Below are 22,346 nucleotides of genomic sequence, written 5' to 3'. Positions count from 1 at the left end.
TGCAGGGCGGGCGGCCGCAGCCCAGCAGCCTGGCGGGGCTCCAGGCCCGGCCCGGTGACATCACCAACTCCTCCGAGCGGCGGGAGGGGGCCCCGAAATCCCCTAAAAACATTGTGAGTAATCGGCCCGCCCTCCAGGCGGGGCCCAGACCGAGGAGCCGGCCGAACCCGGCCGCCCGCCAGCCGCCGGCGGACCAGAAACCCCGTCCCCGGCGCGGCGCACTCGCCCCGGCCCCGGCCCCGGCGGCGCGCAGCCTCTCGGTGCCCGGCGCGCCGGTGGCCCCCCGCGCGGAGCGGCGGCGGCGGCGGACGCAGCGCGCAGGCGCGGCCAGTTCCCGGCAGTGACGCGGCGGCGGGCGCGCGCGGCGCATTTCCGCCTCTGGCGAATGGCTCCGCAGTAGAGCGCGCCGCGGGCCCAGCTGCGACCCCGGCCCCGCCCCCGGGATCCCGGGACCCCGGCCATGGACGGTGAGGGCGCGCCCTGTCCCCGGGGGGCGGCCGGGCGGAGGCGCGGGGCCCGCGGCGGGAGCCTCCGCGCCGCCTTCCGCCCCTTCCTGCGCGGAGGGGCCGTGCGGGGCGGCCGCCGGCGGGGCCGTGGGGCGGGGCCGGGGCCGGGGCGGGGGGCTGACTCACTCTCCTTCCCGGGGGGACGGGACCTGGATCAGTAGGTGGCGCAGGGGGGCCTTTGACTCAGTTTCCCCCAGGCTCCGGGGGGCGGTTCTGAGTTCGTGTCCCTGTTCGGGGAGGAGGTGCCCGACTCAGTTTCCCCTTCGGATCCGGGTGGGAGGTGCCGCCCGCCGGTTTCCTTAGGAAAGTAGGAAGGCTCTGACTCAGTTTCCCCGAGTAGAGGGCGCCCGCCCTCCCGTGTTCCCCGGGAAACAGGTGTCCTGGCTCCTTTCCCGCCCTGAGTTCCGCCCGGTCCCCGGGAGCGGGCCCTGCCTCAGTTTCCCTGGGGGAGCTGGGAAGGGGCTTGTGCTGACCCTCTTCTCCCTCCCCTTTCAGACCTGTTCCCCCTCATCTTCCCCTCCGGTAAGTGGACCTCCCTCCCTCCCTCCCTCGAGCTGCCAGGGGTGGGGGCGGCGGGGCGCCGCCTGATGGGCTGTGTGTCCGCAGAGCCCGCCCAGGCGCCGGGCCCCTACGTGGAGATCATTGAGCAGCCCAAGCAGCGGGGCATGCGCTTCCGCTACAAGTGCGAGGGCCGCTCGGCGGGCAGTATCCCCGGCGAGAGGAGCACCGATACCACCAAGACCCACCCCACCATTAAGGTCAGCGGGCCCGCGGGCCTGGCTCAGTGGGGAAGGTTTGCCTCCGGCCGTGCAGTCCGCATCTGGGAGTTGGGTCTGGAATTCCTGAGCCTCCAGCGTGCGCTCTGTGCTTTGGACAGATCATTGGCTACACGGGACCGGGGACGGTTCGCATCTCTCTGGTCACCAAGGACCCCCCGCACCGGCCTCACCCCCACGAGCTGGTCGGGAAAGACTGCCGGGATGGCTTCTATGAGGCTGAGCTCTGCCCGGACCGCTGCATCCACAGGTGAGCTCCCCAGGCCCGCGGGGCTTCAGGGTGCGGTGGGAGGCTTGGGGAGGGCCGATTCCCGGCTACAGAGTCACTTCTTTCTGGACACAGAAGAATTCCTTACTGCTGCTCCGTCCCCAGCTCTGCAGGCAGATGTCTCCTCTCTCAAGCAGATCTACTTCATTGCAGCGCAGTGGGAAGCCATATCAGATGGGGCTGGGGCTGGGGCCGGGGCCCTACTTACCTCTGACCCCAACCCCTGTGGCTGGAACATCTCTTTCTCACGAGATAGAAAATCACAGAACCAACAGTCTCCCCTGGAGCTTACAAACCAGTTGACAGAGACAGGCTGTAAATAAAAATATAAATAACAAGCAAAATACTGTCCGAGAGTAATAATCTAATGGTGAAGATGAAACAGGAATAAGTCGGGAGAATAGCCTGGGGTGGGGAGGCGTGGGAGCTGGTCTCATTGCTTTGAACTGGGAGGCTCAAGAAGGCCTCTTCCAGGGAAGATGAATGTGAGCTGGAGCAGGGAGGCACGGAGAGGACATTCCCCGCAGAATGAGCGAGTGCAGAGGCCTTGAAGTGGGACTGAGCTTAGCATGTTTGGAGAACAGAAAAGAAGCCGCTGGGACTGAGGGGAGGGAGCTGGCAGGGGCTGTGGCTAGGGCCAGATCACAGGCAGAGGGTCTTGTCAGCCAGAGTGAGGAGTGGCCTTCATTGCCTTGCAGTGGGAAGCCATTCCAGAGGGTTGAGCCTGGAGTGGTCTGGTGAGGGGACAGGGGAGGAAGGGACAGACTGGGTGAGGCAGGAGGCCCAGGCGCTGCTGGAGACAGTGCGACTGATGCCTGGGGCAACTCAGCTTCCAGAACCTGGGGATCCAATGTGTGAAGAAGCGGGACCTGGAGCAGGCCATCAATCAGCGCATCCAGACCAACAACAACCCCTTCCAAGGTGAGGGCTGAGGACTGAAGGCCTGGGCCTGTCTGGAGCACCCCCACCCTCTGTCACCCTTCCGCGACCACTCCCTGCATCTCCCTCATTGGCCAAGACTCAGAGTACAGATGGAATCTTGCTGGCCATTCGGTACACTCCCATTTTACCACTGGGGAAACAGACTCAGAGAGGGGACGTGACAGCCAGGGTCACACAGGTCAGTGATGGGTCTAGAGCCTTCTCTTCCTCCTCTAGGACGCCTACTGTTTCACATACCCTCAAACAGCCCTTCCTAGCCCCCAGCTCCTGCCCCCAGCCCCTGCCCCGGCTCTCCTGACCACCCGTTTTCCTGGCAGTTCCCATGGAAGAGCAGCGCGGAGACTACGACTTGAATGCTGTGCGTCTCTGCTTCCAGGTGACAGTGCGGGACCCATCAGGCAGGCCCCTCCGCCTGTCACCTGTCCTCTCTCATCCCATCTTTGACAACCGTGAGTGGCCAGGGAGTGCAGGAAGGGAGAGGAATGGGCCTGTGAGGAGGAGGAATTGGTGGTTATAGCCTGCGAGGGGCACTTTGGCTTCGTTCGGTCATCTGGCCTTTCATCATCTCTGTGTCCTGTTCTGCTGGCCCGGGAGACAAGGCAGAGAAGACTCAGCCGCCCTGTGGAGTAGCGCCCAGGCTGGCAGGGAGTTAGATGAAAGGATGGCGTGCCCAGATCTGTAGTCATGACTCCAGGAAATGACTCCCAGAAGCAAGACAATGTTAGAAAGTAATAATTCAATGATGAAAGCCGACAGGAAGTTCACGGATCAATTGGGCTGACATTGATTAACTGCAGTCTTTAATTAAATAACCAAAAGGATGAATGAAAATAAAGGACTCTTGCCCTGGCCGGTGTCCCTCAGTGGTTGGGCATTGTCCCATGCACCAAAAGGTTACCAGTGTGATTGCTGGTCAGGGCACATGCCTGGGTTGCTGGCTTGATCCCCGGTGGGGGGAGTGCAGGAGGCAGCCTATTCATGTTATGTTCTCACATTGATGTTTCTCTCACTCCCTCCCCCTTCCTCTCTAAAAATCAATAGAAGTATTCTAAAAAAAATAAAAGGGCTCTAGGCCCTAAGGACAGGAAACTAGAATGAACAGGGGTCAGGAGGGAAGGGTTCATTGCCAAAGTGGGTGTGATAAACTGGGCCTTGAAGTCAGGTGGAGAAAGGAGGTGTGGCCAGACTGGTTCCCACTGGACTGTAAGCTCCATGAGGGCAGAAATGCTTAGGTTTGAGCCGTTGCATTCATGCCTAGAAGAGTGCTGTGCACATAGTAGGGGCTGGTAAATAGGTGCTGACTTGGTTGGGGTGAGGAGCCAATGGGAATGGTTGAACCTTTGGCTGCAAAGGTGTGGTCAGCAAGCTCTGGATAATCTGACTTTGGGATGGACCGGGATGTTGCCTCTCCGGTAGGCCCGTCCTGGAGACCTCTGGTGGTTCAGGGCTTTCTTCCTTGTTCCCACCCCCAGGCGCCCCCAACACAGCAGAGCTCAAGATCTGCCGAGTGAACCGAAACTCCGGGAGCTGCCTCGGGGGGGACGAGATCTTCCTGCTGTGTGACAAGGTGCAGAAAGGTACATTCCAGGAGGCAGGGCAGGACTCTGGAGCAGGGGTGAGGGCAAGGCTGAGCGGAGATGGAAAGTCAGGGGACTGGCTTTAAACGCTCCCCCACCACCTCGGGGAAGCCTATGAGTATCTCGGGGAACAAGCCTCAGCGATGAGGTGGGCAGCGGGTGGTGGGTGAGGCGAGCACACCAGCCACACTGCCGCTCCATCTCCTGCAGAGGACATCGAAGTGTATTTCACGGGACCAGGCTGGGAGGCCCGAGGCTCCTTTTCACAAGCCGATGTACACCGACAAGTGGCCATTGTGTTCCGGACACCTCCCTATGCAGACCCCAGCCTGCAGGCCCCCGTGCGCGTCTCCATGCAGCTGCGGCGGCCTTCAGATCGGGAGCTCAGCGAGCCCATGGAATTCCAGTACTTGCCAGACACAGGTACACAGCTGGGGAGGGTGACTCAGCCGAGGAGAGCGAGGCCAGGGCTGGATGTGTGGAGCTGTAGTTGAGTCTAAAGCTGGAGCTGGGTGGGATTTACACATAATCACATTCTCTCTTGCCTTGCTGAGTAATAACAATATTCAAGACTGTTGAGCTCTTACTACACTCTTGCCTCTATTCAAGCATATCAGCGCATTACCTGGTTTTATTCTCTCATGAACTTTTGAGGCAGGAGATAGCATCTAATTTGCCTGAGGCCACACAGATAGTGAACCAGAGTAAGCAAGGGAACCCAGGCTGGTGGCTCCAGGGTCCTTTTGCCACGCTGTCTCTTGTCACTGTCACACAGCCATGGTTTCGTCAAGGCCTTTGTGCATCTCACCACAGTAGGAACAGCCAGAATGATCCTCTATCCAGTGCTCCTCATCTAGCCTGTTTTCTGCCCTAGGAGCTTGGAAAGCAACCCCCAAACCAGCCATCAATTCATTCCACAAATAATTATTGAGTGCCACTTGATGCCAGGGCCTGTGCCAGGTATTGTGAACACAAAGATGACTAAGACGTGGTCCCTGAGGTTCAGTCACATGAGGAAGACATGCAAAACAGAGTGACTTGTGAAACGGAGGGAGGTATGTGCTGGAGGCAGCAACATGGAGGAGGTGGCATTGAAATTGGAGAAAGATAGCAGCACACTCCCCAGGCAGGTGGACCAGTGCCTGAAAGGGCAGGGTGCTGGAGCATGCACAGCGTGTTTGGGGCAGCTTTGTGGTGGGAGGTGACGTTGGGCAGTGAGCAGGCCCAGGCAGGAGAGCCTTGAATGTGAGGCTTAAGACATTCATCTAGGGTTTCGTCCTGAAGGCAGTGGGCAGCCACCGAAGGTTTATAAGCAGAGAAGTGACGTGAGCAGATCTGGAAGCTCACCCTGGCAACAGTGAATAGAGGATCTGAGAGTGAGAGACTGGAGGATGGGAGGCCATGCTGGAAGGTGTTACAGCAGTCCAGGAAGAGAAGACTCTGCGTGAGCCTTGCAGAAGGAATGGCAGAGACGCTATCATACGCTGCTGTCCTCCTCTGTTACCCAGCAGCCCCACAGCCCTTTCTGAGTTTCACACACACCAAGCTCGTCCCGCCTCAGGACCTGTGTTCTCGCTATTGCCTCTGAAGTGCTTGGCCCCAGATCTTCATGTGATGGGCTTGCACCAGTCTTTCCTGGCCATCTCTAAGCTAGACTCCCTGACATCACCTTGGTACTGTTAACGTCACCGGTGTCTTCCTTAGTACTTTTATCATTTGTCTAGGTTGTCTCCCTGCTCCTCTGTCACTAGGATGTCAACTCTTGGGAGCAGGAACCTTGTCTGGTTACTCGGGGCTATATCCGCAGTGGCTAGGATGGAGCCTGGCACATAGGTGGTTGGTAAACATATGTCAAGTTAGTGAATGGTGTGAATGAGAGGAAGATGTTGAGGATGATGCCAGGATTTCTAGATTTGGTGACAGGGCAGATAGGTGGGAGGGAACACGGGAGAAGAAAGAACCAGGTTTCTGAGGAGAGATGATGAGGCTGGCTCTGGACTGATGGTGTGGAGTACCTTGGAGTTACCCACTTGCTGCTGTAGTTAGGAAGACAGTTCTGAAAGCTCTAGACCGAACTCTCAAGCCGTCAGAGAAGAACAGCCTCTGCCATGCCTCAGCTGTCCCAGAGCACGGAGGTCACTGCCAGGCCTGCATCGAGGCGGAGAGGACCTAGGATGTGAGCAGTGCGAGTAAGAGGATAAGCTGAGATTGGGGCCTCATGAGGACCCCTGCTCTCCCAGACCGGGGCCCCTTTACTGGGAGGCACTCATGTGCCCTTCGGAGGAGACAGATTCAGACAGCGGAGTCTCAGAAAGCTGTGGGATTCTTAGCGTCGTTGAGTGTCATGCAGCTCTTCTCACTGACTAGGAAGGTTTGGAGAAAGGGTTGCAGGGAAGCTTGGCTCATCACCTTCTCCTGAGGGCCCTTTGAGAGCTTGGGGGTCTAGCTGAGAAGAACAAGACTCATTTCTCCCCGTTACTTTCCCAGATGATCGTCACCGGATTGAGGAGAAGCGCAAAAGGACATATGAGACCTTCAAGAGCATCATGAAGAAGAGTCCTTTCAATGGTGAGGTGGGGAGTGGGGAGAGTTAGAAGGCATGGGTGGGGAGTGGAGACCCCGGGGGCCAAGAACTGACCCAGACTTGCTCCACAGGACCCACCGACCCCCGGCCTCCTCCCCGGCGCATTGCCGTGCCTTCCCGAAGCTCAACTTCCGTCCCTAAGCCAGGTAACGATTTCCTATTGTCCCACTGGAATTATAGGCTCAAGTCTGTTCAGCCTGTGGCTCACACACCCGCTGGGAGAGAACAGAGCGGTCAGCCTCATCCACAGGCGTCTGACGACTGCTGTGTGTTGGGCTCATGTTTCTCAGGGCATGCAGCCTAATTATCTCTGCCAGAGCCACCTGGGAGTGGTAATGATGCAGATTCCCGGGCCCGTTACACATCTGGAATCAAGCTTTGGAAGTGTGGTCAGGAACCAGCTACTTCCTGGGGACACTAACGCACAGTGAGGTCTGAGAACCACTGTGCCAGTTAGAAACTCCATATTGGATACCTAGGGATCCAGAGTTAAAAAGCACACCGTCTCTGCCTTCAGCTCTCAGTTGAATTAGGGAAACAAAGAAACACGTCTAAAGTAGCAAAATGTATGTGCTGGTGTGTGGCTCAGAAAAGAGTGATGTAGTGCCTGCTGCAGGCTACACTGACTGGATACTCCTTGGGCCCATGCCCTCCTGGGACTTGGCTTTTCAGCTCTGAGATGACATTTTACCAGCCGACCTCTGAAAGCATCCCTTCCTCTAAAAGGCTGGGAGAGCTTTCTGGGCTGGAGTGGATAGGGCTCCACGGAGGTGGGGCTGGACCTGGACCCCCAGCCTGGTCAGACTGGGTAAAGGGTGCTGGCAGGGACTCCACAGGGAGGGGTTGGTCCTGTGCATACTGATGGGCTGGGATATAGAGGATGGGGTGGGTCTCAGGCTTTCTCTGACCCTTGTCTCTCTGTCTCTCTTCTAGCTCCCCAGCCCTATCCCTTTACGCCATCCCTCAGCACCATCAACTTTGAGGAGTTTTCCCCCATGGTCTTTTCTTCTGGGCAGATCCCAAACCAACCCTCAGCCTTGGCACCAGCCCTTGTCTCAGCCATGACACCAGCTCTGGTTCAGGCCCCAACCCCAGCCCCTGTCCCAGTCCTAGCCTCAGCCTCCAGCCTTGCTCAGGCTGTGGCCCCGCCTGCCCCCAAGCCCACCCAGGCAGGGGAAGGAACACTGACGGAGGCCCTGCTACATCTGCAGTTTGATGCTGATGAAGACCTGGGGGCCCTGCTGGGCAATAATACTGACCCAGCTGTGTTCACGGACCTGGCCTCCGTCGACAACTCTGAGTTTCAGCAGATGCTGAACCAGGGTGTCTCTATGGCTCCCCACACAGCGGAGCCCATGCTGATGGAGTACCCTGAGGCTATAACACGCCTGGTGACAGGGTCCCAGAATCCCCCTGACCCAGCTCCTGCTCCCCTGGGGGCCGCTGGCCTCGCCAATGGCCTCCTCGCAGGGGATGAAGACTTTTCCTCCATCGCAGACATGGACTTCTCAGCCCTACTGAGTCAAATCAGCTCCTAAGTGGGTGACTCCTGCCTTGCCCAGAGCACTGGGTTGCAGGAGATTGAAGCCCTCCCAAAGCAAGCATTTATGGATTCTGGGGGGAGGGGTGCTCCAACTGCCCCCAACTTCTTTGGGTGATGATGTCTTTGTGGTGGTGGGGGGTTGCATTTTATTCTTTCATTGGCCATATCTATCTCTCAGTTCGGAGGTGCTTAAGCAGAAGCATTAACTTCTCTGGAAATGGAGTTGGGAGGACTCAGACCCTTCCCTTGTCCTGATGTTCAGCTCCTCTGTAGGGAATTCTGGAGGCTCCACCCCACCCTCCAGCTTCTAGTACCTTCCAGAGAGAGGGACAGGCTGGAGCTATGGCCTTGGAGGCCACAAAGCCTTATTATCCAGTGTCTTCCTCAAATCATGGGTTCATTTACACTTGAGCCAAAATGATGCCCCTGTGACCAGCTCTTCGGTGGTGCTGGCATTTCCCTTGTGCCTGATGCCAGCATTTGAGAGGCTGGACTTCCTGCCCTGCTAAGGTCTCTGCCGGCTCTTGCTTTGCTCAGCTGTGGCTGAGGAGACTGGTGGGACAGCTCTGGCCCTCTCCTCTCCATATCCAGGGAGGTTAGGTCTGAGACTTTTCTGTTCCCCTTTTTCAAGTGCCTTAATAGAAGGGCGAGTTGTTTGGAGAGTGGGGGGAGGGCAGGCTGGCAGCTCTCCAGTCAACAGGCTCAATTTTTACTGAAGAATCAAAGCAGTTGGACTCTTGCTCTTACTCTGAACTAATAAATTTGTTGCCAAGGCTAACAGATTTGCCTCCTTTAATTGCACTCCTTGCTGGTCACGTCAGACGGGCCTTGGTGATACAGACTTGGATGAATATTTAGTCATTGGGGAGCTCGCAGTCTGAGGACGCCCTTGGAAACCCTAGTCGCTGTCCAATGGATGAAAGTAAACCGCTAAGCGGGGTGGGGTTCTCAGGGTAGTGAAAGCCTGCAGGGCCTATTGGCTGTGGAGCTTCAGCTCGTAGATAAACAGGGCGGTGGATGTCAAAGAGGGGCCAGCCAGCATTTGTAGGTGAGCAGGGAAGAACAGTGTGGACAGGTTCACTGGGGCCAGGCTGTGAAAGATCAAGAATGCTGACTGAGGTTTGGACTTCATCTTTTGGGTGGACAAGGGAGAGTGTATCTGTGGGGGAAGTAAGTGCCAGGTAAGGTCTGTGGTTTGATATCCTGTTCCGCTAGGACCAAGGACGTTAGAAATCTCAACTCGGCAGCCCCACAGGCCTAAAAGCCAGGCCACGATCCGAAGGGCTGGAACAGGCATTTCCGGTTCGGCCTGACGCGTGCGCAGTAGAGCAGGATCCCGGCGCACTAGGCCCGGCCTTAATGAGTGCGCATGCGCACATGTAGTATTGTGTGCCCGGAAACCAGGTAACGCGCTCGGGAAAACCCCTGTCCTGTAGCAGATGACGTCTGTGTTCCGGGTTTTGCCCTGTTGCAGGCGGGTGAAGGCAGGGAAAAGCGATTTATCAGTGGGACTTGCTGCAACAGCTAGCGAGGCCCGTGGGAACACGGTAGACTGGGTGCAGGGGCGGCGGAATGTTGTGAAACCGGAAAACGTCTGTAGCGTGGACCTCGCTGCAGGCTCTTGGTCAGGGGGCGGGGTCAGCGGCGGGGCCTGAAACTGGGTGAGCTACTGGGGCGGGAGGGTAGGCACCAGCGGCACTTCCGTGCGAGGGGCGGAGCCTGACCGTAGTGGCCGGGTCAAGACCCGGCCAACCTGCCGGGCAGCCCTCGGAGAGGCGGGGCTTGAGGGAGCCACGTCCTGGGCCGCCGGGGGTGGGGCCTTGTCTGGTGAGAAGCCTAACCCTAACCCTGACCCGAGGAAGCGGATGGCGGGACAGGAGCTGCCCGAAACGTGGCCAACCTGAGGCATAGAGGGGCACTCCAGCCACGCCTCGCTTCGCTCTTGGCATTCCCAGCGTCCGGCAGTGTCCTCCCGTGACCCCGGAAACCCTCTAACGGCCCTTCCCACACTTCCTGAGTGACCTCATCCTGCTCAGGGCGCACCGGCCCCAAATCCTTATCTCCAGCCCAGACCTCTCTCTCCTGCGTGCCCGTCCACTGGTCATCGCACACCGGCGTCCCTCTCCAAAGCGCCGTTTTAATGGCCAGAGCCCTGCCCAGCCTACTCTCCCCATCTCAGCTCTGCCCCTGTCCTCCAGGGGCTGCCACTGTGGACGCTGCATTTTCTCCCCAAGCCAGGCCCTGGCAAGTCTGCCTCCTTCTCCCATCACCACCCCTAGCACGCCTAGTTAGGCTTCCACTACCTCCCAGCAGGGCTGCTGCTACAGCCTCCTCCCTGGCTTTGCTTTCCCTGCAGCCAAATCTCACTTCATTAGTCTCATTTTGACATCTATCAACGACATGACCAGATCTGTTTTCTGCAGACACACACCAGGGAGCGACCAGAGCCTTCCACACTGGTCCGTGAGGGCTGCTCAGCATAGCCCAGAGCAGGTAAAAGCTGGAAGTGTCGGGAACTGCTAGTCCGGGACCCCTAGTGCATCCTTCACAGCCCTTTCTGAGTCAGCTCCAGCCTCTTGCCCTGATGCCAGTCCAGCAGTCCCCAGACTGGTGCTGCCCAGAATGCCTTCAACTCAACCTTCAAAACCCAGCCCTCACTTACCTTCCCCATGAAACCTGACACCCTGATGCTGTGACTCAAAGCCTAGTGCATCCAGCAGAGCCTAAGTTAATGGTGAGCCCCAGCCAGCCTGCAGGAGCGGGACAGGCATGTGATACTGGGCAAGTCAGTGCCCTGTTGGGGCCTCAGATCCAGAAAACGGGTTTAGATGCAATTCAGGTTTGGACCTGCTCATGGGAAAGGGCCTCGCTGGTGAGGGGTCATAGGCTGGCGAGGAGAGAAGTAGGTCAAGGACTGATTTCCTCCCAGCAACTGAGGCACAGACACCGCCACTCTGGAACTGGGCCCTGTACCATCTGGCCCTTCAGGTGGGGGAGTAGGAAGTGCCAGGCTTGGGAGCTCGGTGACTAGAGAGGAAAGGAAGGCTGCGCGGGGGTGGGGAGGGCCTTGCAAGGTGAAAAGGGGGTGGTCAGGGTCCTTGACCCCTAAATTCCATCTCTTCCCTGTCCTGCTGATCTACCCTCTGCCCCTGATCTCAGCCCCTCAGGTTTGGTTCCAGGGCAGGGACCTGGCTGGGCCTAGTTTGGACAACCAAGCAGAACAGGTGTGGGGTGTGGCCACATGCTTCCCCACAGACCAAATGAATGTTTGTGGAAGAGAAGCCAAAGGGTGGCCGAGCATCAGAGACCCCTCAGTGAGTGCCAGCCCAGCCCTGGGCCCATGTCCCCTGAGCCTGCCTTTCTGACAGGTCCTGGGACTTGGCTGGGGTCTCTGAGGGCAAAACCCCTTCCCCTGTCATGAACCTCAAACACAGACACAAACTGCAGTGGCTTCTTTAATCCCTGAAGTCCCCTTTTCTCACAGAATATTTACACACAGGATGGGGCAGGGTAAACTTCGCCACCAGTAATGGGCTGGGGAGTGGGGGCAGTGCCAAGATGCGCCTCTGCGCAGGGAGAGTTCCTGAGGGGGCCCCAGGCCCAGCGTGACCCCGGGCCATGAAGGACCTGGGCAGTTCTGAGCAGGTCCACAGCCAGGCTAAGGCTGGACCAAGCGGCTCAGGCCAAGTCCGTGGCGGGTGAGCCCAGATGCTGGGAGGCCAGGAGCAGGCGGTTGTTGTTCCGCAGGTTGCGAACCTCCTCCTCCAGGGCTGCTCGGTCTGCCTTCTCCTGGGGGTGGGGGTGGGGGGGTGGGGGGGAGGCAGCAGGAGTCAGAATGGTGGGTCCCTTCCCTGCGGCAGCCCTGCGACTCCCCTGCAAACCCCAGCCACCCTGTCACCTTCTGCAGGTCCTCCTGCAGCTTCCTGAGCAGGGACTCCAGGTGAGAGACCTTCTCTGATAGGTTCCTGGGTTCTGGCCTGAGGACATGGGGGTCAAGACTCAGCTGGACTGAGGCAGCGGTCAGTACCACAGCTGGCCCCAGACCCACTGGAGAGGGCCCCCCAGTCTTCTCAGACATATGTATATGCTTAAGGCCACTGAATGGGCACAGATGGTGGTCGCATAGACACAGTGAAGGGGCTAGATCAGGGTGGGGAGCCTTACTCAGCATCAGATTTTGGGGCTCCCCTGGCATCTCCACTCTCTGGGATGGGCTGTCCTGTGGGGAAAGAGGAACAGCAGATTGGTAAAGGAAGTTAAGAGCCGCCTCCTGGCTCCTCCCCACAGCACTCACCCTCAGTGGCCTCACCCTCCCGGGACAGCGACTCCAGGATGGTGTTGCAAGTGGAGGCGATTTCCGAGATGGACTGCCACTCGTCTTCTAGAGTCTCCATGCCCGCCTCTGACATGACTGGCCACAAGGAGGTGGGCTCAGCCAGGGAAGCCCTGGCCAGCCTGCCCACTGCCCACGGCCCACCTCCGACCCTGTACTCCACCCTGCGCCAGACTCACTTTTGCTGATGGAGTTTCGAAGAGACAAGGTTCGTGGCAGGAAGGAGGCCCTCATCTCTGGGGCCGGATCCCCTCTGTCCTCACTGCCATCGGGGCTGGCTGGCCCATCCTGAGGGCGGAAATGGGTATGGGTGCCGTGATGCCCACCATCACCGCTGTGCCCACCCTTGCTGGTAGGGCTCCAGAGCCTGGTTTCTGCTCACCTGGGTGGGGGGTGTCTCCCTGCCAGCACCAGGAGGTGATGGCTTGGCCGTGGTTGCCAGGAGGAGGTCTGGGGTGGTGTTGGGCAGGACTGGGGCCTCATCGGACAGGGAGCTGGGGAGAGCAAGGAGAGCTCAGCACTGGAAGCTGCACCATGGCCCTTGCTTGCAGAGGCCGCCTGCGCAGTCTCACTGGGCTGCAGGAGAGCGAGGGCGAGAGGGTGCACCTGCAGGGCGATGGCGAGTTCTGGCTGCGCAGGAACTCAGTCCTCTCCTCGGCTAGGTCCCCAGGCCCCGGAGGACCGCTGCCCTCACTCAGGCACACGTGCAGCAGCTGCTTCGTGGTGGGCATTAGGGCCACCTCAGGGGCCTCTTCCTGCACTGGCTCCGGGGCCCCACGCCTGCTGGGTTCCTGCAGGGACAGCCTGTACAGCTCCGAGAAGCTCCTGGGGAGGAAGGGGCAGCTTCAGGTAAAAAGGCCCCGTCTCCAGCATCCTGCATACCCCACCCCAGCTGTCGAGGCTCACTTCCAGGAGGAGCGCTCTCCACACTCCCTAACAATGAAAAAACGTTAGTCTGGCTACTGGCCGCTTTTCCAGACTTTAATTCAAATCGCAGTGCTGCCCTCTGTGTCCTAGGGACATCACTGTCCATTTCTCCACCTGTGAAATGAGGTAACAGTCCTGATCTCATACCTTGTGAGGGTTTAAATAACACAGGTGCATGCCCGGCTGGTGTTGCTCAGTGGTGAGCGTCGACCAATGAACCAGGAGGTCACGGTTCGACTTCCGTCAGGGCACATCCCTGATTGCAGGCTTGATCCCCAGTGTGGGGCATGCAGGAGGCAGCCGATCCATGATTCTCTCTCATCATTGATGTTTCTCTCTCTCCCTCCCTCCCTCTCTGAAATCAATAAAAATATATTTTAAAAAGATGACACAGGTGAGTCATTTAGCATAGAGATCCAAAAGCTACTGTTCAGGGACCAAATCCAGCCTCTGCCTTTTCTGCCCGTTTCTTAACTAATGCAAGCTGAGAAAAGTTGAAAGAAATCAGAACATTTCATGACACGAGAAACCCATAAAACTCAAAGGTCAGTATCTGTAACTAAAGCTTCAGCAGAACTCGGCATACGCATCGGCTTCACCCTGCCCATGAGGACAGGGCTGCGCAGAGACGGAGCCTGGGGTTTCTCCCAGGGGCCCTCACCAGCTGCTGGCGACGCAGGAGGAGCCGCCCGGCCCTCCCCCTTCCCGCGCCCGTGCCCGCGGCGCCCTGACCCTGACCTGCGGGGCCGGCCGCTCTCATCCGGGGGCAGGACGGTGATGCAGACCTTGGGCGCGGAGCGCAGCCGCTGAGCCGCGGCCTCGGGGCCCAGGCTGGGCAGCGTCTGGCCGCACACGCGCAGCAGGCGCGCCCCGGGCCGCAGCCCCGCCGTCTCCGCGAACGTGAAGCGCTCCACGTGCGTGACGAAGCCCTCGGCATCCACTTCGAAGCCCAGGCGGCCCTGGCCGTCGCGGGGCAGCGCCAGCTCGCGGGTCTCGCAGCCGCGGCTCACCAGCTGGGGCGGAGCGAGGCATGAGTGGGGCGGTCGGAGGAGGGGTCGCCCAGCGCCAGCCCCGGGAACCTCGTCCACGGCCGCACAGACCTCCCCCGGACCCCCCGCCCGGCAGATGAGGGCTCGGGCTCGGAGACCAGGGTCACCAGCCCCAGGGCGCGCAGTCCCGGCTTTGCCCAACTCGGGCCGGACCGCCCCACGACCGCCCACCGCAGGCTCCGCCCCGGCGCCGCCCTCCTGCCGGGTCTCACCTGCAGGCGCGCCACCACCTCGCCCACCGCCTGCTCCGGGGGGCCGTCGAACCGCAAGGTGATCGCCTCCCCGCGGCCGTGGTACAGGTCGAGCTGCTGCTCGGAGAAGGTCCAGGCCAGCACGTCGCGACAGGCGCAGTTAAAGACGACCCGGCCGTCGCGTGGCACCACCAGCACCAGCGCCTCGGCCGAGATGCCCAGCAGGCAGGGCACCTCGGGGTGGTCGGGGCCGCCTGCCTGGGCCCCGGCCGCGCCCCGCGCCCCGGGCGCCGCGCGCACTCCCCACACCAGCGCGCCCGCCGCCTGCAGCTCGGCTCCCGCGCCCCGAGGGGACGCCCGCCGCCGCACGCCCAGGGAGGGCAGGCCGAAGCGTGAAGCCGAGTCCAGTGACGTGGTGGTCACCTCATTGGTGGCCAGGTCCTGCAGGTACTGCTGGCGCGTGCGCGTGGCCATGGTGTGGAACTGGCGTGCGTGGCCCGCCGCCTGCTCGCCATTGAGCGCCTTGGCCAGCAGGAAGGCCCGGAAGTCGGCATTGGCCGGGAAAGGGCCTCCACCTAGGGGCAGAACCGGACCAAAGGCTGGGGTGTCCTGGGTGCGGCTCACGGCCACCCTACGGGGAGGAAGACGGTAGTCAGGGGCCACAGGAAGGATCCAGGGAGGCCTGTCCCGGGCAGAGCTGGGCGCCGGGGCACCCACCTGTAGGAGGTGTGCGCAGTGCAGGGCGCCTGAGCCCGCACCACCAGGAACACGTGCTGGAAGTGTGAGCGGATGGTGGTGGGGCAGAAGGGCTTGCTGCCTGGCTCCTGGAACACGATGGTCACGATGTTGTTGCCGATGTGGCGCTTCCGCAGGAGCTGGGGGTAGGATGGTGGGGATGTGAGTGGGACCTTCTGCCCCAAGTCCCTCCTCGCTCGAGCAGGGCAGAGCCTGGGCACCGGTGGATCCGCCACCTTTGAGGAGCGTTAGCAGCGGGGAGGGTTGTTGGAGGTCATCAGAGCTCAAGCCAAGGCTCCAAGATTGCCATCCCCACAGCACCCCCCCTGGTTCCCCTGAAGCCCCGGACACCCCCACCCCAGCCCCTCACACCTGCTGCTGATTATTGGGGGTGTAAGGCAGCATCGTGGACACGTGGAACATGATCTCGTGGTCCTGGTACACGGTGTACAGCGAGTGCGTGCCCGTGGAATCCGCTGGGACACAGGGAGAAAGGGCCGTCTGGGGGACTGGCTGACCATCCCTGCCCGGAGTCAGGAGCCTCGGTGCCCCCACCCAGCAGGTGGACAGCCCCTTCATGCCACCAGCCCGTGTCCAGCCTTGGCGGCTCCCTTTCCCCTTCCCCCACAGGTTCCAGCCTCCAGCCTGGGGTCAGGTTGGGGTGTTGACAGAATGAAGACAGAAATAAGAAATGGCCTGCTAAGAGGGAGGCAGGACAGATGTCCTAGGGGAGGACAGATGTTGGCCCAGGCACCAGCATGTGTGGAGCAGTGAGAGAGCGGAAGGCAGGCAGGAGGTGCTCAATGAAAACACCTCCCAGGGCTGGGCCCTTCCAGCTAGGAGGCAGGAGCTCTCAGGAGTGGAATGTGCGTTTGATGGAGGGCGTGGTGCCTCCAAACCACCTTGGCCCCAGCTCAGTCCCAGCCCCTCCTCCAGCCCATGGGTTTACCTTTGCAGCCCCTGACCCATGTCCCCAGCCACCCAAGGAGCTCTCCACTCCTGACCCCACCCCTAGGACAATATGAGACAGAAAAGTGACAAGATAGTTGGTTCTCACCAAGGCATCCTGCCCCTCAGCACGGGGCTGCCCCTACCCTCCACCCCCAGCTTCCTGGGTCTCAGAGGATATTTTTCCATTGATTTTTTTTTTTTTTTTTTAGAGAGAGTGGAAGGGAGAGGGAGAGACAGAGAGAGAGAAACATCGATGTGAGTCCCAACATAGATTGGTTGCCTCCCACACACGCCCCAAACAGGGCTGGGGATTGAGCCTGCAACCGAGGTATGTGCCCTTGATCAGAGTCAACCCCGGGACCCTTCAGCCCACAGGCTGATGCTCTACCCACTGAGCCAAACTGGCCAGGGCTGGGTCTCACTTTTGGTGTCCAGCTGGGCCCGGTAGCTCTCAAAGCCTTTGAGCCGCACCACGTCGCCCAGCAGGGTGAGGAACTGCATGAAGGCGGGTCCTGCCTCCTGGTTGTTGTACATCTCCTCTTCCGAGCCCTGGCCCGCCCGGCAGTACAGGATGCCCACCTTGCGCTGGAAGCTCAGCTGGGGGGCAGGGAAGGCACAGGCAGAAGACACAGGCCTCAGTCCCTCCCAGTCCCCCGACTCCGGGTCTTGGGGAATGGATGGGATGCCAGCCTGGAGGCCGGGCTGCCTTGATGCCCAGCCCTGAGCGCCAGCCTCTCTAAGCCATCTGTGTCCTCGCCCATCAAGTGGGTTTTGTTTGTCCGCTCCCAGTGCTCAGGAGGGTAGAGGAGGTCCCAGGTGGGACAGCACTGGGAGGGGTTGGCTCTCCTGTGTCCACAGAGATGATTCATGGAAAGGATCCCAAATACCGTGCACTCATCTCGATATACATTCACATTGTCGTCCTCCTCATCTCAAAGCTAGCCCGTCCCCTGCTCCCTCAACCCCAGCACCCCCACCCCAGCCTCTGGCGGCCTTGCATCCCATACCACCTCTGCTCCCTGTGTGCTCCCGGCTCCTTTCCATCTGGGGTTAACTGCACAACTCAAGGCACTGTGGCCCCACAAACAAGACCCATCTCCTTCCAGCTCTGGCCTCCCTTCTTCCTGCTAATCCTGTCTAACCATAGTCCTCACTTTAATTTCACCCCCCGCCCCGATGCCTGCAGCCCACCCCAGCTCCTAAACCCCGACTCCCTCCCAAATCCACCGGATCTTAAAGTACCTGCTCTCATGCAATAGGTCTGGGGCCGCCCAGTACCTGCATTTCTAAGCTCCCAGGTGATGTGGATGCTGCTGGTCTAGAGCTATTTATCGAGGCCAGGCTCCAGATGGCCTCTGCTACCCTCTCTGAAAAGCCAGCTTTGCTGGGGTTACATTCCTGTCCAGGATCAAGGTCAGGGCTAGGTGTATGAGAGCTGGGCAGGCTGGGTTCAGACCGGGCCTAGGGATAGGGCTGGGGGACCCCGGCCACTCACCACTTGCTCGTCCAGCGTGAGCAGTGTGCGTGGCACCTTCGGCGAGGCCGAGCCCAGGCGCAGGCAGGTGGGGCTCAGCCTGGGCGCCACATGCTCCAGAAGCTTCCTCGGGGACAGGCCCCTCGGGGGCCCTGGAGGCAGCACCTCCTCCGAGATGGTGCCACGGAGGGTCCGGAGCTGAGGAGGAAATGGAGGGGCGCTCAGGACACATACGGTCGTTGAGGATGACATCCACCGTCTGACCCCATGACCCTGGCCCACCTGCGTGGTCCGCACGATGATACGGTAGCTGTGCAGAGTGCCCCCTCCGCTGCCCTCCTTCTCCTCCCGCCGCAGGCTCACTGCCACCGGACCCAGCACCTCATCCAGTCCGAAGAAGTTCTGGTGTTCTGAGGGGGCCCCAGACAGTGGGTGACTAGTCCTGCCGCCCGCCCAGCAGTCCACCCTCGCTGGACCACACCCATCACCACATCCCTCTCTTAGGCCCCAACTCATCACCTAGTGCAGACCCTACCAGTGGTTCTCAACCTTCCTCATGCCGCAACCCGTTAATACAGTTCCTCATGTTGTGGTGACCCCCAACCATAAAATTATTTTCGTTGCTACTTCATAACTGTAATTTTGCTACTGTTATGAATCGTCATGTAAATATCTGATATGCAGGATGTATTTTCATTGTTCGCAACCCACAGGTTGAGAACCATTGCCCTAGACTAAGGCCCACCCCTCCAAAGCCCACCCACATTCTACCAAGCCAAGCACCTGCCCCTAGACCCCAGGCCCTAAGCCCCTCCTCTCTGCATCCCGACCTATCACACCTTGTCTCAGATCCAGGGGGCCAATGCCTGCCTTCTCCTCGCCTAGACCCTGACATGACCCTGTCCACCATGCTCACATTCTCCAGGATGTGTGGGACCCTCCCTTCTGGACACAGACAAGAATCTGGTTCTGGTTTGCGGGGTTTTCAGGCCTTAGTGTTCACCTCACCGAGACGTAGATAGGAAATCTCTCCCCAGCCCAGAGGAGTCTGAGGCAGAACCAGATGGAAGCAGAGGGGCGTGCCTGGCTATGGGTGGAGGCGGGGGTTGGCGTAGGGAGGGGGTTAACGCTGGGCCCAGCAGAGCAGCCCTGGCCCAGAGGCCGAGCCTAACCCTTGTCTGGCCAGGGACTTGACAGGGAAAGGCCAGCTCACGAGTCTTACTGTGTGCACCGCAGTGGCAGGGACTGCCGCCCTGCCCGGGGCCTGCCCTCACCTTTGTTGTAAAAGTACTTGCGGTAGTAGCCGGCGCCCAGGTCTGCGTGCTCCAGGCTGTAGGCTGAGGTTCGATTCTGTGGCTCCTCCAGGACCGACACGGCCGCGTTGGGCAGCGCGGGAGGCACGGGCGGGGACACCGGTCCGCCCAGGCCCAGTTCACCCTCACCCCCGAGCTCACTCACAAAGCCAGGCGCCTCAAGCAGCAGGTCTGAGCTGGCAGTCCGGTCCTCGGCCGAGGCCAGGGTCCCAGAGCCGGGCTCAGGGTGGCCCCCCGCCCCCCGGGGCCTCGGAGCCCAGTCAAAGAGCAGGCTCTGCACGTCATAGTGGGCGAACCAGCGGGGCTCAGGCACTGGTGGGAAGGAGGGCTCTGGCTCCTCGGCCGGCAGCCCCAGCAGGGCCAGCGGGTCAGTGAAGAGTCGAGTGGGGGCCGCGGCAGGACGGCTGGCCTCCTCGTGGCTGTGGGCACGGGCTCGCGGGCTGGCTGGCGTGGGGGGCCGGGCCTCGCCCGCGTCACTGCCGCTGCGCAGGAGGGGGCCCCGGGCCGGCCTGGGCTCGAAGGTGTGTGGTGTCAGCGGGGGCCGGGCTGGCTGGCGCAGCTTCCGGGCAAAGAGGTCATCGGTGGGTGCAGGGGCCGTGCCCCGCCGAGGGCTCCCCACGCCGCCGGCCCACATGGGCATGCAGCGGGCCTGGCTCTCCCGGGGCCCGGCCGCATTGGCGGGCGCGGCGATGCTGGATGCTGGGTTCCCAGCCGGCAGGCCGGTTCCTGCCCTGAGGGAGGAGGGGGCTGCTCAGAGGGGCCTGGGGAGAAAACAGGAACCCAGGTTTCCAGCCTGGTCCTCCACCACGGGCTGGCTTCCGGCCCCCTATGAGACCATCAAAGCCGCTTCCGCTTTCCTGGCCACTTCCTCTGCCTTGGGCTAAGGTTTCCAGCCCCCTCCTCCAGCTTGGTGCTGGGCAGGGCCAGGGCGAGGCTGTCGGGGCCTCGGCCCTGAGGATCTGGAGCCTGGGCAGCCCGGAGGCTGCCTGTGCGCCCCAGTTCCCACTCACACACCTCGGCTTTGGCCCGGGCCCAGACCGAGGTCCCCAACTGGACAGATGATTTGTCTTGGCTGGGACGGGAAACCCATGGGGCCACTGGTGTCTGGATCCTGCCCACTTGACAAAGGGAGGACGTCCTGTCCCCAGAGACTTTCCTCCCTGCCCTTCCCACTTCCTCTGGGATCCCCGAGGAGGTGAGCACCCAGACGCCAGGTCTCAATGCCCTAGCCCTCACGGCCTCAAAACCTCAAGGATACAGGGGTCCCCAGGGGCACTGCCAGGGCAGCAGGAACGACAAGAGGACTTCCTTTGGCACAGGAAGTGGCCCCAACTCTGGGCCCAGCCCCCTACCCAGCCCCACATCCTGAGGAAGGTGGTGGGGTCACACCAGCTCAGTCATGGGACCCAAGTCACACTGGCCTGAAGGACAGGCCCGGGCTCAACCTCTTGCTGGCTGCTGTGGCCATGCCTGGGGCAGGGGAGTGAGTCACAATGACTGGGCCCCTTTTCTGGAACTGAGACCCTTGGGGATCTCTGCCTATCTGGCCTCACTGATGCTCACAGGGAGGTCTGAGCCCATGTGTCAGACAGTCCAACTGAAGTCCAGATAAGGGGATGCTCTTGCCTGAAGCAATTTCATGTCAGAGCTGGGATGTGAGCCTGGGTCTGTCCACTTCCAGGGCCTCAACAGTGCTGTACCCGCCCACTCCTTTCCCTGTGTGTATAGTGTGGGGCAGGTGGGGGGTTGGGCCGAGGCTCAAGATCTCACAGGATGTAAGACTGAGGCGCCCCAGGCCCCAGGGACCTGCTAGGTGCGGAAATGTGTTGGGGGCAGGGGCAGGTGCAAAGTGTGGTGTGAGAACATAAGGGGGAGCACCCCCAGTGAACCCAGGATGGAGTTGGCCACTAGGGGTGCAGGCAAGGGTCTGTATACATCATCCAATAACATTGTGTGGGACTGGGCCAGGGGAGGGTTGGGGCAGAGGCTCTGTGCACCCCTCAGCTCAAGTTCCAGAACCAAGCAAGGGGAGGTCTCCAAGGCTGTGTCTCTCTCCTTGTTTCTCCTAGGACAAGCTCGGATGCCGGCCCTGAGCCTCTGTTCTCTAATCCCTAAAATGGGGTTAACCAATCCCATCCCTCTCAACACTGGGGAGCCTGGAGGGTGAAGGAAGTAATGCTGGCCATGTGTTAGGTGTGTGGCGGCAGATGCAGGCCCTGCTCCACGAGCCAAGCTCTTGGGCCTGGACTGTGCTGTGTGGTGAGTGAGGGGACAGAGGGAGGGGTCTGTGCGAGCCCTGAGGTGTGAGCCGAGCTCCGTTTGAACCAGCTCATGGGCTGCTCTTGCTCTGGCCCAGTGCCAGGCTCTGGCCGTGACTTGGGGGGTGTTCTTGGGCTCTGTCCCCCACCCAGCAGCTTCACACAGGGTCCATTGAGGCCGGGACATTCCTCCCCGCCTGTGTCACTGGGGAAGGGGGGCTGGCCCCGCCCCCACAGATCCGGAAGGCCCGGCTGCCCCAGGAGAAGGCGCTGGATGCTTCCCAGCACATCTGGAGGTCACGACCCTATTTCTGCTGCCAGGGGGTGCGACAGATGTTTCCTCCCTGGCCTGGCCCTGGACTGGGGGCGGTGTGCAAAGGCTAGGGAGGAGGCCACCCAGGGAGCAGGGGAGCCCCAGAACAGGGGAGCCCTGCGGTCAGCCAGCCAACTGCAGGGGCAGTCGCAAGTGCCACCGAGAGAAATCAGGGGCGGCCGCCTCCACTCGTTCGCAAACTCGCACACTGGCCCGGCGGGGCAGTCAAGCAGAGGTCAGAGTGGGGACCTGGGAGCCAGAGGCAAGGACCAGACACGCCGACTCGGGACTGGAGCCCGAAGGGAGGCTGGGAAGCTACGGGCAGCAAAGGCGGCGAGGGCCCCCCCCAACACGCACAGCACCCGAGCCCACGCCAGTCCACGTTCTCCCCTCCAGCCCGACCGCAGTGACTCCGCTCCCCCGCGCCCGCTGGTACCTCCGGGGCTCCCGCCCTGCGGCCGCCTCCCGCGCTGGGGTCCCACTGCCGGCTCTCCAGCTACCGCTCCCGGCGCCGGCTCCGCCTGGGGGCGGGGCCCGCAGGGGGCGGGGCCACAGCGGGGGCGGGGCTGGCCCGGGAGCGGGCTGGGAGGGAAGCGCTGGCCAGAG

General features: G+C 60.9%; 2 protein-coding genes across 4 annotated transcripts; one reads left to right on the top strand and one right to left on the bottom strand.

Moving 5' to 3' along the window:
• The first annotated feature begins 361 nt into the window (after positions 1-361).
• RELA (RELA proto-oncogene, NF-kB subunit) lies at positions 362-8,974 on the top strand. 2 transcript variants are annotated; one of them, XM_070427527.1, is made up of 11 exons: positions 362-467; positions 1,002-1,028; positions 1,113-1,264; positions 1,384-1,532; positions 2,380-2,471; positions 2,810-2,941; positions 3,965-4,069; positions 4,280-4,492; positions 6,557-6,637; positions 6,725-6,799; positions 7,587-8,974. In XM_070427527.1, exons 1-11 carry the CDS (start codon positions 461-463, stop codon positions 8,189-8,191), a joined length of 1,638 nt encoding a protein of 545 aa, XP_070283628.1. In that variant the 5' UTR covers positions 362-460; the 3' UTR covers positions 8,192-8,974. The 2 variants fall into 2 exon arrangements, with proteins under 2 accessions (XP_070283628.1, XP_070283629.1); XM_070427528.1 differs by lacking the exons at positions 362-467; positions 1,002-1,028; positions 1,113-1,264; positions 1,384-1,532; positions 2,380-2,471 and adding an exon at positions 2,478-2,670.
• Positions 8,975-11,777: 2,803 nt separating this feature from the next.
• SIPA1 (signal-induced proliferation-associated 1) lies at positions 11,778-22,254 on the bottom strand. Of its 2 annotated transcripts, XM_070427526.1 has the most exons (16): positions 22,177-22,254; positions 19,131-19,930; positions 18,139-18,266; positions 17,878-18,054; positions 16,805-16,979; positions 15,804-15,907; positions 15,414-15,571; positions 14,718-15,327; positions 14,195-14,469; positions 13,136-13,354; positions 12,912-13,023; positions 12,709-12,817; positions 12,491-12,607; positions 12,361-12,415; positions 12,095-12,173; positions 11,778-11,985 (listed from the first exon to the last, which is right to left on the bottom strand). In XM_070427526.1, the coding sequence occupies exons 2-16, from the start codon at positions 19,807-19,809 to the stop codon at positions 11,875-11,877; spliced, it is 3,108 nt and encodes a 1,035-aa protein (XP_070283627.1). In that variant the 5' UTR covers positions 19,810-19,930; positions 22,177-22,254; the 3' UTR covers positions 11,778-11,874. The 2 variants fall into 2 exon arrangements, with proteins under 2 accessions (XP_070283627.1, XP_070283626.1); XM_070427525.1 differs by lacking the exon at positions 22,177-22,254 and having other exon boundaries at positions 12,506-12,607; positions 19,131-19,869.
• Positions 22,255-22,346: the final 92 nt, after the last annotated feature.

The sequence above is a fragment of the Myotis yumanensis genome, unplaced genomic scaffold (genome assembly GCF_028538775.1).
Source record: "Myotis yumanensis isolate MYYU_CA2020_CCGP unplaced genomic scaffold, mMyoYum1.0.hap1 SCAF_10, whole genome shotgun sequence".
Classification (NCBI taxonomy): Eukaryota; Metazoa; Chordata; class Mammalia; order Chiroptera; family Vespertilionidae; genus Myotis; species Myotis yumanensis.
The sequence above is the reverse complement of the archived record's forward strand: the minus strand, read 5'-3'. Positions and strand labels throughout refer to the sequence as shown.